At 60.7% G+C, this 13,346-nt stretch overlaps 2 protein-coding genes across 8 annotated transcripts in view; one reads left to right on the top strand and one right to left on the bottom strand.

Annotated features, from left to right (window-relative positions):
* Positions 1–3,743, top strand: part of SCAP (SREBF chaperone) — a 90,429-nt gene extending 86,686 nt beyond the window's left edge. For 4 of the 7 annotated variants that reach the window (XM_067754172.1, XM_067754174.1, XM_067754176.1 and 1 more), the window contains exons 17-22: positions 5–694; positions 2,252–2,334; positions 2,441–2,607; positions 2,789–2,869; positions 3,059–3,265; positions 3,348–3,743. In XM_067754172.1, coding sequence (XP_067610273.1) covers positions 5–694; positions 2,252–2,334; positions 2,441–2,607; positions 2,789–2,869; positions 3,059–3,265; positions 3,348–3,593 — 1,474 coding nt within the window. In that variant the 3' untranslated portion in view covers positions 3,594–3,743. The remainder of the gene's footprint in view (positions 1–4; positions 695–2,251; positions 2,335–2,440; positions 2,608–2,788; positions 2,870–3,058; positions 3,266–3,347) is intronic. The other 3 variants (XM_067754179.1, XM_067754177.1, XM_067754178.1) reach the window with 2 other exon arrangements.
* A 322-nt stretch (positions 3,744–4,065) lies between these two features.
* Positions 4,066–12,948, bottom strand: PTPN23 (protein tyrosine phosphatase non-receptor type 23). The gene is made up of 23 exons (XM_067754171.1): positions 12,712–12,948; positions 12,399–12,475; positions 11,732–11,781; positions 11,447–11,578; positions 11,124–11,204; positions 10,898–11,029; positions 10,766–10,813; positions 10,288–10,344; positions 10,102–10,160; positions 9,841–9,920; positions 9,612–9,726; positions 9,452–9,517; positions 8,935–9,080; positions 8,316–8,627; positions 8,081–8,235; positions 7,828–7,979; positions 7,561–7,740; positions 5,722–7,462; positions 5,461–5,645; positions 5,263–5,367; positions 5,049–5,187; positions 4,848–4,961; positions 4,066–4,767 (listed from the first exon to the last, which is right to left on the bottom strand). Exons 1-23 carry the CDS (start codon positions 12,873–12,875, stop codon positions 4,288–4,290), a joined length of 4,770 nt encoding a protein of 1,589 aa, XP_067610272.1. The 5' UTR covers positions 12,876–12,948; the 3' UTR covers positions 4,066–4,287.
* Between the last annotated feature and the right edge of the window lie 398 nt (positions 12,949–13,346).

The raw sequence follows: 13,346 nt of genomic DNA, 5'->3' as shown, positions 1-13,346 counted from the left end.
CCAGCAGGCAGCGCCAGGACAGTGGTGTTGGCAGCGTGTTGGAGGCTCAGGAGAGCTGGGAACGGCTGTCGGACGGTGGGAAGGGTGGCCCAGAGGAGCCTGGGGACAGTCCTCCACTACGGCATCGTCCCCGGGGCCCTCCGCCAACTTCCCTCTTCGGGGACCAGCCGGACCTCACCTGCTTGATCGACACCAACTTCTCAGCGCAGCCACAGCTCCTAGAGCCCGCTCAGCCCGAGCCCCGGTACCGGGCGGGCTGCCGCCGTGCTCAGGCCTCCCCAGGCTATGACTTCAGCCACCTGGTGCAGCGACTGTACCAGGAGGAGGGAATGGCTCCCGTCCACACACCAGCCCTGCGCCCACCCTCGCCCGGGCCCACGCTGCCCCAGGCCCCTGAGGACGAGGGGGGCTTTCCTCCCGAGAAGGGCTCCCCTTCCCTCGCCTGGGCCCCCAGCGCAGATGGCTCCATCTGGAGCCTGGAGCTGCAGGGCAGCCTCATCGTGGTGGGGCGGAGCAGTGGCCGGCTGGAGGTGGGCAGAGGGGATGTCTGTGCAGGGGGTTTGTGGGCCCTCCTAGCTCGCAGGTGCTCACAGCCTCTGGGCCTGCAGGTGTGGGACGCCATCGAGGGCACTCTGCGCTGCAGCAGCGAGGAGGTCTCCTCGGGCATCACGGCCCTCGTCTTCCTGGACAAAAGGTGCGAGTGCTAGCTAGGATGCCTGCCTCAACCCTAGACAGCCCAGCACACTGTGAGGTTTGAGCCCTGCTTCCCCTTCACTGGTGTGTGACTTGACTTCCCTACTCGGTGCCAAGCCCCACACCTGTGAACAGCAGGTAGTCCACCTCAGTGGGAGGGTGACAGCTCCAAGAGTTAACAGGTAGGAAGCACTTAGAATAGGGCCTGGCACACGGAGAGTGAGCAGTTCTCCTCACCCTTCTGAAGTCAAAGTTGCTCTAGGTAGCCTGTCAATACTGATCTTTCTAGGTAGCCTGGGTTTTCAGTTCCAGAAAAATGCATTTTCAGAAGAACCGTCTTTTCTTCCCCTTTGATGCTGGACACTGTCCTCGCCTCCCTCCTCAGCACGGCTGTTGGCTGGGTGTTCCCAGGGCTCGATCACACACTCCCTGGGAGAGGAGGATTCCCGGCTTCTCAGGCTTGAGCTCCCACCTCTGGGCTGAGAAACCTGGGCCTCACCCATGACTAGGTGCCTTTGCTGAACGCTTCACCTGCCTGACCCATGCTGGCTCTTCCTTGCAGGGTCCCTGACCGTTTGTGGCCCCACCGTCTAAGCTAAAGCTGGAGCCTCATTTTCTCGGGGTGGGGATACCCCTTGCTCTTACCTCTCTGTTTCTGTTGGCTGCTGCTGTCATTCCTGCCATTGCCAGGCTTCTTGCTCAGGCCTTACTTAGCTAACATCCTACCCTGTAGTCTGGCCAAGTTCACTGGGTTCTCCACGCTTGGAAATTCTCCCCTGCTGTGTGTTTTTTTATTTATTTTTTTTTTTGAATTTTAGGGAAAGCCCACATGTCTCAGCTCAACCCCCAAAGTTCCATGGTGTCTCCCTCCACCCCTGTGCTGTGCCTTCCCCATCTCTGCCATAGATCCTTCAGATTATGGGCAGAGGTGAAGATATGCATTGCCCTTTGCTGGAGTAAGATTTTGAACCCCACTCACTTCAAAGCTTTGGGGCCACAGGGCAAATGTCTCCATCTCTGCCCATCATCCTGTGCCTAGGAATCAGGGGCAGTGGAGAATAATCTTTGTGGAAAAAAGAAATGGAGCAGGTGGTGCTGGGGTCGAAGCTGCTTTTCTGTGATGGAGACAGCAACACCTTCTGTGGCTGTAAAACATAGGCCCCACCTTACGTCCTACTTCTCTTCCCCTGAAGCCTTTCCTTTAGCTCCAGGCTGTGGAGGGGGACTGCCTATACCCCTTGTTTGTTTTTAATTTCCAGTCTTACATGATGTTCCCCAGGTACCACTTTACACATACTAGCTCATTTACTCCTCATGACCACGCTGTGAGGTGGGTACAGTTGTTCCCATTTCACAGATGAAGACTCTGAGGCACAGAGGTTAATAATTGGAGTTGCAACCTGGTCCCCAGTACCTGTGCTTCCCTCTTGGCCACGGTCCCTCATGGCTCCACTGTTCCCAGAACCAGTGGGACGGGCCTGTCAAGGGCCCGCGGTGCTCAACCCCAAAGCTGGGGGCTCTGAGGGAGAGCCATCTGACAGCCGCTCTTCTCTTCCAGGATTGTGGCTGCCCGGCTCAACGGTTCCCTTGATTTCTTCTCCTTGGAGACTCACACTGCCCTCAGCCCCCTGCAGTTCCGAGGTCAGGGGACCTGGGCTGGGCTGGTGCCTGCACCTGGTGGGTGGAGCAGAGGGGCTGCCTGCAGGGTGTCTTCTCGGAGATCCCTCACTTGGCCTGTTATCCCCAGGGGCCCCTGGGCGGGGCAGTTCCCCCATATCCCCTATGTACAGCAGCAGTGATGCAGTGGCTTGTCACCTGACCCACACGGTGCCCTGTGCACACCAGAAGCCCATCACAGCCCTGAAGGCAGCTGCAGGGCGCCTCGTGACTGGGAGCCAGGACCACACACTGAGAGTAAGTGTTGGCACCATCTCTTGGGCACTGGGGTGGCCCAACACAGGGGGTGGCGAGCACATGGGGTCAGTCAGGGAGTGGCTGGAGGTGTCCTGGATGAACTGTGGAAGGGAATTCCTGGCCAAAGTGTGATTTGGAAAATCCCAGAGAGACCAGAATCTGATACCTGTTCCTGCCCCAGGTGTATCGTCTGGAGGACTCATGCTGCCTCTTCACCCTGCAAGGCCACTCAGGGGCCATCACGACTGTGTACATTGACCAGGTGAGGGCCGTGGCTGGGGTGCGGGGTACCAAGCCAGGCCCATAGCCCTTGTTTCTAACTCCTGGGAGCTGGTCCCCAAGGGCCTCTGTGAAGCAGAGTGAGGGCTCCCACCCACCAGGGCACTAAGCCACCCTTGTGGACAGAGGTGTTTCACCACAGTGACCAGCTCTCCTGTGCCTGTTCCCTTAGACCATGGTGCTGGCCAGTGGAGGACAAGATGGGGCCATCTGCCTGTGGGATGTGCTGACGGGCAGCCGGGTCAGCCACATGTTCGCTCACCGTGGGGATGTCACCTCCCTCACCTGTACCACCTCCTGTGTCATCAGCAGTGGCCTAGATGACCTCATCAGCATCTGGGACCGCAGCACAGGCATCAGGCTCTACTCCATTCAGCAGGTAGGCATGTTGGGGGCCACGGGATTCTCGGTATTTTAGGGAAGGATTCAAGACACCGAGCCTGTCCTGTCCTTGCCTCCAGGACCTGGGCTGTGGTGCAAGCTTGGGTGTCATCTCAGACAACCTGCTGGTGACCGGCGGCCAGGGCTGTGTTTCCTTTTGGGACCTAAACTACGGGGACCTGTTACAGACAGTCTACCTGGGGAAGAACAGTGAGGCCCAGCCGGCCCGCCAGATCCTGGTGCTGGACAATGCTGCCATTGTCTGCAACTTTGGCAGCGAGCTCAGCCTAGTATACGTGCCCTCTGTGCTGGAGAAGCTGGACTGAGGGTGGGCCTCCCTGCCCGTCTGGCTGGGGTGCTCTGTGGGGCAATGTGCTGGACCTGGACTGGGGGAAGAGCTGAATCTTTGGGAAGCTGCCTCTGAACTGTCCTGTCCTGCCTCATGACTGTAATATTAAACTTTTTTTTAAAAATCACATCAGCCAGGGGCTTTGTGAGCCACTTGCGTCTTCCCTGGATGAGCTCTGGCATCATTTACACCCTCCCGGTGCCTAAAGTGCAGCACTTGGTTAGACCTTTCTCAGCTCAGAGCAGCTCCTGCCAGAAGCCATACAGGTCAGAGGAAGAGTTTACAGGCTGGGGAAGTTTAGCAAGCCAGCTCTAGAGGCTATCTTGCCTAACCACTTCAGAGGTGTGGAAACCAAGGTGACCCCCTCCACCTCCACACTCGCTAAAGGTGGTGCTGCTGGGGCCCAGCCCCCCACCTCCCAGGGAGCAGCGTTCAGCAGAGACACTGGCCACAGAACAGGTTTGTTTATTCAACAGCAAAGAGCTGAAAATGTCAGGTCCCACAAAGGAGCAGAACCTGACCCAAGACCCGTGATGCATCTCTACCCTGTAGAGCTGTGGGCTGGGCCAGGCAGGGCTGAAGGCAGCAGGAATGGGAGTAAGACTAGGCCCCACCTCAAGAGGGGCAGACTGGCATGGGAGACAACGTAGTGCAAGGCAGGCAAACCCTGTTCAGGTCTTGTTGAGTGTCCAGAGTGGATCCAGAAGGCTGAGGGGGTCATCAGTGGGCCGGGCAGCCCGCAGACCCTGCCCGTTATGGGCCTGCAGAAAGTTCTGCTTGCTCATCCGCTGCTTTCCCCTCAAGGAGCTGTCCAGAGAGAAGGCCTCAGGAGTTAGGGAGGCCAGCAGCTCCAGGGAGGAGGAGGGGGGCCCCAGGCTGGGGACCTCAGGTACCGGCTGCTCCTCCTCAGGCGGAGGGGCCTCAGGCAGGGGTGAAGAGAGAGGGGGTGGGGAGGAGGATGGGAGCTGGGTGGACTCTGGGAGGCTGGGTGGCGGCAGGCCTGGGGGCTCTACAGGGCCTGGCAGGCCAGCAGCCGGGAAATCCAAGCCCCCGGAAGGCCGGATGCTGAGCTTGGCGATAGTGGCCTGGATGGAGCTGATGGGCACATCCCCACCGAGAACCAGGTCCTGGGAGTCCTGAGGAAGGTGATTCTGAGGAGACAAGAGTGGGTGAAGATGGAGTCCACGAGGCAGTGTCAGTCCCAGCAGCCCCCAGGGGCTCCCTCCCTCACCTTCTGTGTGACACTGGTGCCAGCAGAGGGCTTGCACGGAAGGGGCATGCCGTGGCGCTGCAGGACCTGCTCCACGTGTTTCACCACCGCCTCATGGCAGAACCTGAGATGCAGCTGCAGGGGCGCATTGGGCCTGGTCAGCCGGGCAGGGCCCGTCACCCAGGATGGAGGGCCCATCCCAGCTCCCGCCTGGGCCCTCACCTTCTCCTGCAGCATGTGTTTCCTCTGCTGCCGCATGCGCCGCACCAGCTGAGGCAGCTCAGGGATCCCACTTCCAGCCTCCACCTCCTGCACAGCCGCGTAGAGCAGCGCGAAGGCTCCTGTGCGGCCCACCCCGGAGCTGCGGCAGGAAGGGGCTGTGAGGCCAGCCCAGGAGCCCCCAGAGAAGGGCCGCTCGGGAGCTACCCACACCTACCTGCAGTGGACGACAACAGGCGTGTGCAGGGGGCGCTGATGCAGGTAATGAGCGTGTACCTCCTGGATGAAGTGCAGCAGATTGCTGGGGCTGTCCGGCAGGCCTCTGCAGGGTGAGGTGGCGTCTCTGAGTCAGACCTGCTCCAAGGCCGCACCACCCTCACAGCCCCCCAACCACCACCCAGGGCAGCAGACGCACAACTCTGGCCATGTGGGGAAGTGGAGGTGCACGAGCGAGCGCTTGAGGCTCTGGTCCCGGAACTGCAGGCTCAGCACCCGCTCCACATGGGTCTCGGTGGTGCGAACACTGCTCAGGGCCAAGCTCAGGGCACCGTGCACCATGGGCTGGCCCCTCTCGGTAGGGAAGTAGCGAGCCACCTTTTGCTGAAGGACAAACAGGGCAGTTAGGGCTGGTTTTCCAGTTTCCCTTCTGGGCACCCACCCAACCTCTCCCTCTCACCTTTTCCATCTCGGCCTCAGACACGAGCATGACAATGACTGACACTTTCTGCTCATGCACCATGAGCCAGAAGTCGGCAGCTGTGCCAGGCAGGGGGGCCTGGGTGGCCACCAAAGGTGGGCAGTACGGTGAGAGCCCCTCCACGCGGCTGGCGTTGATGTAGTCGTCCTTGCCTGAGCGCAGCACCACACGGTTGCTGTCGTAGGGCATGACATCCTGGTGCCGGTTCTTCAGTGAGTAGCAGCGGGCGATGGCGATGGAACGGCCACGGGCATCGTGCTCCTGTGCGTCTTGTAGCTCCCGCCAGATAGCGTCCAGAGCCCCTGCATCGCCCAGCTGGCCCCGAAAGGCCTCCAGCTCCTGCTGCAACTGCTGCAGCCTCTCCGGGTGCTCATAGGGGTCCTGCTCGATCAGCCGCAGGGCCTGTGGCCGCCGGCCCTCAGCCGCATCCACCTTAGTAGGCTGCAGCAGGGGCTGCCCACCCCCAGGAGGCTGAGCGCCTCCATGCTGACTCTCAGGGCTGGAGGAGAGCAGATCTGCACTCGCAGCGCCTCGGCGCAGACACACGGCTGGCTCTGCTGCAGGGGGCCGAGGAGGGACGGGGCCGGGCCCCGGTGATGGGGCAGGCGAAGGCACCAGGTGGGGAGTGGGGGTGGGCTGGCTGGCAGGCGGAGGGCCTCGAATGGAGAGTGCGGGGGCCTGGGGGCCCAGGGGTCTGGGGGAAGGGGCAGGACCATATGCCAGGGTGGGATGGGGAGGCTGAGGGGGCCCAGGGCTGGGGAAAGGCAGCACCCCTGAGTGGGGGGGCAGAGGGTCCTGAGAGGGGCCTGGGTAGAGCTGGGTATGCAGGGTGGGCGGTGGCTGCCCCAGGACACCAGGCTGAGGAGCAAAGGGATAGGGGGTCTGTGGGGGTACCAGTCCTGAAGGCTGGGGTGGGAAGAGGTGCGGATGCTGGAGTGGAAGGGGCTGCTGGGGAGGCTGGGGCCCAAACACTGCTCGTGTGGGATGAGGCTGGGGCCCAGTCCTCGGGGCTGAAAAACCTGTGGGCATCCCAGGAGAAAAGTGGTGCTGGGCTGGGGGAGCTGCGAGGGGTGGCTTGGCCCCCATCGGGTAGGTGTAGGGCACGGGCAGTGGCTGGGGGGGCGGCCCCGGAAAGCGGGGCCGGGGAGGAGCAGGGGCAGGGTTTGGCCGTGGTGCCGTGTGGCTGGAGATGGGGGCCTGGACGCTATCTACTGTGGTGGTGGCTGGCCGAATCCCCACGGCCAACTCAGGGCCCGAGAACTGGGGAGGTGGGGCTGAGGGCAGGCCTGTAGCTGGTGGGGTGGGCCCGGGCCCCACCCCACCATAGGGACTGCTCACCATGCCATGCTGTGGCGAGGATCGCGGCACGAGGCCCAGCTCTGGTGTGTAGGCCCCGGCTGTGTAGAGAGCAGGTCCAGGTGCCATGGCCACCACAGGGTGCCCTAGGGCCTGGGGGCCCCTGGGCTGCAACATCTGGGCGGGGCCCGAGTAGGTACCCGGCGGTAAGGCGCCTGAGAGATAGTGGGGTCCTGGGCCTGCAGAGCTGGGGAAGGGGCCGGGCGGGAAGTGGAGTGGGACAGCAGCCCCCAGGAAGGTGTCGGGGGGCAGGCTGCGCAGCTCCTCAGGCAGGTCCCCGGCCTCCACTGGCTCGCCCTCCTCCCTGCGGGGCAGCAGCGGCTTTGGGGCCGTGGGCCGTGGTGGCGGCTTCTTCTTCAGCTCCCTGTAGGATGAGGTAGGGAAGAAGCGGAGCCACGCCATCCCCTCAGCCCGACCTCGGTCTCGGCTGCAGCCGCACCCCGGCCCCGGGGCCACACTCACCTGTCCAGGAGCTGCTGCCGGGCTGCCTCGCGGGCCTGGCAGGTGGACTGTGCCCGTTCGAGGAGAGCAGCCACCTTGCTCTCCAGGTCTGCATAGAAGTCCTTGCCCTCCTGGGACTTCTTCATCAGGTCCTCATAGGCTTCATAGGAGGCCACCAGGGTCTGCAGCGTGGAGTTCCACCTGGCGGGCAGAAGGGCCGGCAGGAGGTGAGTAACTGGAGCCCAGCTCTGGGCAGGACTGGGTAGAGGCACAGGGCCAGACACTGACTTTTGGTCCAGTTCACTGAGCACCCGCCGCACAGATGCGTACTGCACGTTGGCCTCTGTCAGTGCCCGGAGAATGTTGTCCTGGGCGGCCAGGTTCTGCTCCAGGTACACCCTCAGCTGATCATACTTCTTCAGCTGCTCCTCAAACAGCTTCTAAGGGAGTGTGTTGGGGGGTGGAGGATAGACACTCAGGGCCTCACCACCTAAGGGTGGAGCCTAGAGTCAGCCCCTGCATACGGCTCACCCAGCCCCACCTTTATCTCTGAGTGGTCTGTGGTAACCAGTGACGCTGTGATGTCATCCTTCTGGATAAGCTCACGCAGCTGCTGCTCCAGGGACACACGCTGGTCCCGCATCTCCTGCACCTTGGCCAGGATGCGCTTCAGGTTCTGCAGCACTGCCTTGTCCTCTGGGAGTGGCAGTGGTCAGTGAGACCAGAGAAAACCCCAGCGCCAAGCCTCTCTCCATGGGGACAGGAAGGGGGCTCACCTGGGGTGAGGGCTGGCGTGGGCAGGGCAGCCCGGACCTGGTCCAGAGGCCCACTGAGCAGGCGCAGGTTGCCAACATGCAGATTCATGGCACGGTGCAGCTCGCTGTTGGTGAAGGAGGCCTTCTCATGGACCTCCATGTACTTGGCCCATTCTCGCCTCACCTCTGCCAGCTCGGCCTTGGAGACAGCCGTGCTGGCCCCTGCCTGACTCACTGCCTCCTGCATCTTCTGCTCTAGCAGCTCATCCTCCTCCAGCAGGTCCCTGATGTCCTTCAGGGAGGCCTCCACATCCGTGAACACACCTGACAGCACTGGGGGCATGTTTAGAGGAGGCGGGGTCAGCTCCTGTGGCAGGCAGACCAGGCATCCAATCTGGCCCATCCCCCAGGAGACAGAACCGCCCCCTCAGTCAGGCTTGTGTGCAGCCCAGTGCTGGCTGAGCAGGGCAGACAGAGGGCACACGGTGCGGTAGTTCACTGAAGTGTGCAGCGGGTGCTCTGACAGGTGCTGGGAGAGGTGAAAACCTCTATCCTCGGTCAACAAGGGACACAGAGAAGGCCGCAGCAGATGACTCCCACGTTCCCGCTCTCCACCTGCTTGCTTTTCCTCCTCACTCACCTTGCATGGACTGGACGAGGTTCCTGACAGTGTCGGGCCGGACGCTGAGAGCCGCACACTTCTCCATGAGCTGGGGTGGGATGTGGCTATAGGCATCAAGGTTGTCCACTGTCTCAGGATCCAGCTGCATTGAATCCATGAACTGGCTGTTGAGGGGCAACGGGACCAGGTGGGTGCTGGCTCAACCCCTCAGCTACACAAGAAGCCCACTAGGGCAAGCTCCCACCACTGAAGCAAGGTCTGAGGTCCTAGCAGACAACAAATCAGCATCCCAACTCCCACCACAGAACATGCCCAGGGCACTGCTGAAAACAGTGGGACATCCTCCTCTCAAGGTGCATGACTCTCAACTTACAAATCTAGCATACAAGACCCTGGGCAGGGAGGGCGCAGCCAGGAGGCCTGCTGGTGCCAACAGACCTTTCATTTACTCCTCTCCCTGTCGCAGGCAGCACTGGGGACCCCACAGAGGTCTGGTGTGTACCCTCCATGCCTCCCACCCAAGCCCTGCACTCACTCCAGGACCTCATTCTTGTCCTCAATCTTGGCCATCATCTCCCGAAGCAACTTGGCCTTCTCCTCACTGCAGGAGAAGTGACAGCAATTTGCTGGAAGCCCATGTCTGTTGAGATATTCCAACCCGCCCTGGGCTAATAGGGCCTGCCTATCCTGCCCACCTGTACAGCGACGAGGCTTCATGGGCAGCCATGGGTACCAGTTTGGTGAAGATGTCAGGGCCCGTAACAGCTGGGTCTGTGGGGTTCACTGGTAAGGGCTTCACCAAGGGGGCACCTGGGAGGGGTGAGGAAGAATCGTGGAGACCAGGCCCACTCGAACCTCGACTGCCTCTCTTCTGTCCCATCTTCATCCCCTACCCTGATCCTCGGCTTCCCCTCAGCTTCAGACCTTTTACAGGCTGAAGGGTGTCCAGTGCTGGGACAGCCTCGTGGTAGATGAAATCATTGTCCTTCTTGGCAGAATTGTATCTGGGGGTCAGGAGAAGGAGGAATGGGGAGTCTTGAGTGATCACCAGGGATCCAGGACCTAGCCTCCCACATGGGCCACTACTCTCTGGCCCTGGTGGCTTCCTCCCAACGATGCAGGCGAAAGGACAAGACCCTTCCTAACAAGAAGGAACCAGGGCCACCCCGAACCCCAGAAACTCACTTTCCCCCAATGACGTCCATAGTGAAGCGAAGTGCATCTTGCACAGTGTCAGGCTGGCCCTGTAGGGTAGGGATGGGGGTGCTCAGTGCCAACCACAGCCAGTGCCAGGACACCCCTCAGCCCCAGCAGGCTTGCTCCTTGTCTTCCCAGGCTCCGAGGGGCAGCCAGGCTCTTCCTCATCTTTACCTTGGCCAGCTTGATGGCTTCATTGAGCTTGTCCAGGGCACTCTGGAAGTACGCAACCTGCGGGGGACAGAGACCAGTCCGTCCTTCCCTGCTTGGACCCTACTCCTTCTGCCACCCCAACCCCCACCAAGCCTGTCTGGCCATCAGGTGACCCATCAGAAGAGAAGGAGCTGAGGAGGTGGACACGCGCCAGCCCAGCCAACAGCACCACGCTTAGCGTCTACCTTCCAGCTCCACCCCACAGCGTACATCTCCCACCAACCATCCCCTGAGGGGAGCCTGCTGCGCCTCCTCCGTCCCCTGGGGATGAAGGCTGCACAGATGGGACAACGCATGATGAACACCAGGTCTACGGCGGTGGGGGGGAGGGGGGCAGCCAGGGATGTGGGGGTGAGAGACAGAAGAAGGGTCCCCACGAGGATCTGACTAACAAGGCTGGGACCAGTCCAGAGTCCCCTCCTCGCCACGGCTCACTCACCCGCTCTCCGAACTTCTGCTGCTCCTCAGCCTGCTTCCCCATGTGCAACTGGGAAAGAAGAGATGTCACTACTTACTTCCTGAGCTACGGCAACTCAGCCCAGCCCAGCCCTGGTGGCCACGGTGCCCTCACATGAGCCACAGCCGCAAAGTAGTAGATCTTCATCTGTACCAGCTTCTTCCAGTCCTTCTGGATCCGGCCCAGCAGTGAGGCGGTATCGGGGTTCTCCAAGGCCCGGCACGCCTCCTTGTAGTAATCCACCACCTAGAAGCCAGGACAGGGCTATAGTTGGGGACCGGGAGTAAACCAAAAGCCTGGCATCAGTCCCTTGTGGGCCACCGTCGATCCCTGTCCCTACCTGTGCACTGATGCGAGCCACCAGAAAGCTCTTCCTGTTGTCCAACATGGACTTCTCCAGAAGGCACTCCTGAGCCTGGCCCTGGAAGAGCAGATGGAGATACACTCCATTCCTCACCGGCACAGACCACACGGATGCCCTCTCCGCCCAGCCTCCCGCACTCCAAGCAGCACAGCCCTGCTCCTGATCCACCTGGGGCTCAAAAGATCAAAGCCCAGGCCTCTGTTTGTCCCTCACTGCCATGTGCACAGGACCGCTAGGATCCAGCCCTAACCGTGCCCGGCCCTGGATTCAACTCAGCCCCAACAAGGGCGTCTCCTCACCAGCATGAGGTTGACATTGAGAGTGAGGATCTGCCGGCTCATGTCAACGCTGTAGGCATGAGGGAAGTGCTCACGCAGGTAGGCAAAGGCACCTGCTGCGCACTGGAAGTGAGTGCAGGAGACCTTCATGCCCTGGGAGAGAACAGGGGAGGATGCCAGAAGCAGAGCCACAGAGCTGCCTGTGTCCACTCCACGGGGCAGGATTCACACCCTGGAGGCTGACAACACTCAGCACCCCTCCCTGGTTCTGTCCTACGGCCCACCCACTGCCCCTACCCTCCTCACCTCCTCAGACATGCGCTTGTCCATGGCCCCCAGCATGGAGTGCAGCGCCCCTAGGGAGGCACAGAACACGGGGTCAGGGCTAGCCTGGGGCTGCTGGTGTCACCCATGATCAGGACAACAGGGGTCTGGGGCAGTTGGTCCAAGGACACCAAAGCTGGAGTAAATGGGGTCTCGGTCTCTGGCTCTGCACCAGGCAGGGATGGGGTGGAAGGGAAGGGGCTCCTGCCATCCACAGCCCTCAGCCTACGAGTCCAGTCTCAGAGCCTCAGGGATTGCCTACACAGGACTCGGGGCTCCCCAGACTGAGGCTGAGCCATCAGGGTTGACGGCAAGGCCAGTCTAGGCCAGCCTTGTTCTCCTGCTGGAAGCAGCCCAAGCCACAAGGGGGGCTGGGATCTGTCCAGTCAGAAAAGAGAGGCCACCCCTCTGGGCCGGAGCACACTAGCAACACCATGTGGCAGCCAGCCTAGTAGAGCCTCTCCCCAGCAGGCTGGCTCCCTGTGGGCCAGAAGAGAGGCACCAGCAGAGCTGTGGGAAGGCAGGGGGAGGGTCAGAATCCAGGTGTCTTCCTTCCATCAGCCCACTGCCCTTGTGGCCTCCTGCTGAGCTGAGATGGGGTGGGCAGGGCTGGGAGGTAGGGCCATGGGGAAGGGGTTAGGTAGCTCACCAAGGTTGTAGAGAATGCAGGCCTGCTCATACTTGATGTCTTCATGGGCCACAGACTTGCCTGAGAAGATCTCAGTCCTGTGGACAGGCCACCCCAGTCATTTCGAGTGAAGGAGCTGGTGAAGCGACCCGCCACCCCCAGTGCGGTGTCGGATGGGAGGGAGGCCTGGGGAGACCACACCAAGCCACTCCCCATGCTGTGTAGCAAGGAAAAGAAAGCGGGGGGCGGGGGAAGAGGGGCATCCCCACCGCCCAGACACCCCTGGGCTGTCCCAGGCAACCTCCAGGCTCCCCCCAGCCCTGCCAGCTCTCACCAGGTGACAGAAACAGCAGCCTCCTGGCCTGAGCCCATGGGGACCCGACTCTGCAGGTAGTGGAGCTGGCCCAGGTACTTGCGGAGGACACTGCAGCCCTCAAAGTCCCGTGGAACACGAACAGCATTCTGGGGGATGGATGGGAGAAGCAGGCCTCCTGTCATTTGGAGTAGAAGACAGGCAGGGCTGTCCACCCACAAATGCCCAGGAAATAATCGGGGCTGGGGGACTGCACAGTCTAAGGGACCCAAAGAAAGCCCGCAGCTACCTGTAGTCATTCAACAACCATCCTACCAGCCAGGACTGTTGGACTGAATCATTCCCACTTTTCCAGGAGGCAGTTTAAAACATGCATTAAAAATTTAAATGTACTTAATGTTTGACCCACAGTTCTGTATCTAAAAATATACAGTATTATCCAGAAAAGCAAATGCTTGGATGAGCATGCAAGGATATTTATCACAACATTAACAGCGCCAAATACTGGATGCCACCAAAACTTCCATTAAAGAGGATTAAATAAATCACGTCAAGGCTACCCACAAAAGAGAATACTCTGCAGCCATGAAAACTGAAGACAAGGATCTCTACTGATATGTTAAGACGTCCATAACACATTTATTGTTGGGGGGAAA

The sequence above is a fragment of the Pseudorca crassidens genome, chromosome 10, assembly GCF_039906515.1.
Source record: "Pseudorca crassidens isolate mPseCra1 chromosome 10, mPseCra1.hap1, whole genome shotgun sequence".
Taxonomy (NCBI): Eukaryota; Metazoa; Chordata; class Mammalia; order Artiodactyla; family Delphinidae; genus Pseudorca; species Pseudorca crassidens.
The sequence above is the reverse complement of the archived record's forward strand: the minus strand, read 5'-3'. Positions and strand labels throughout refer to the sequence as shown.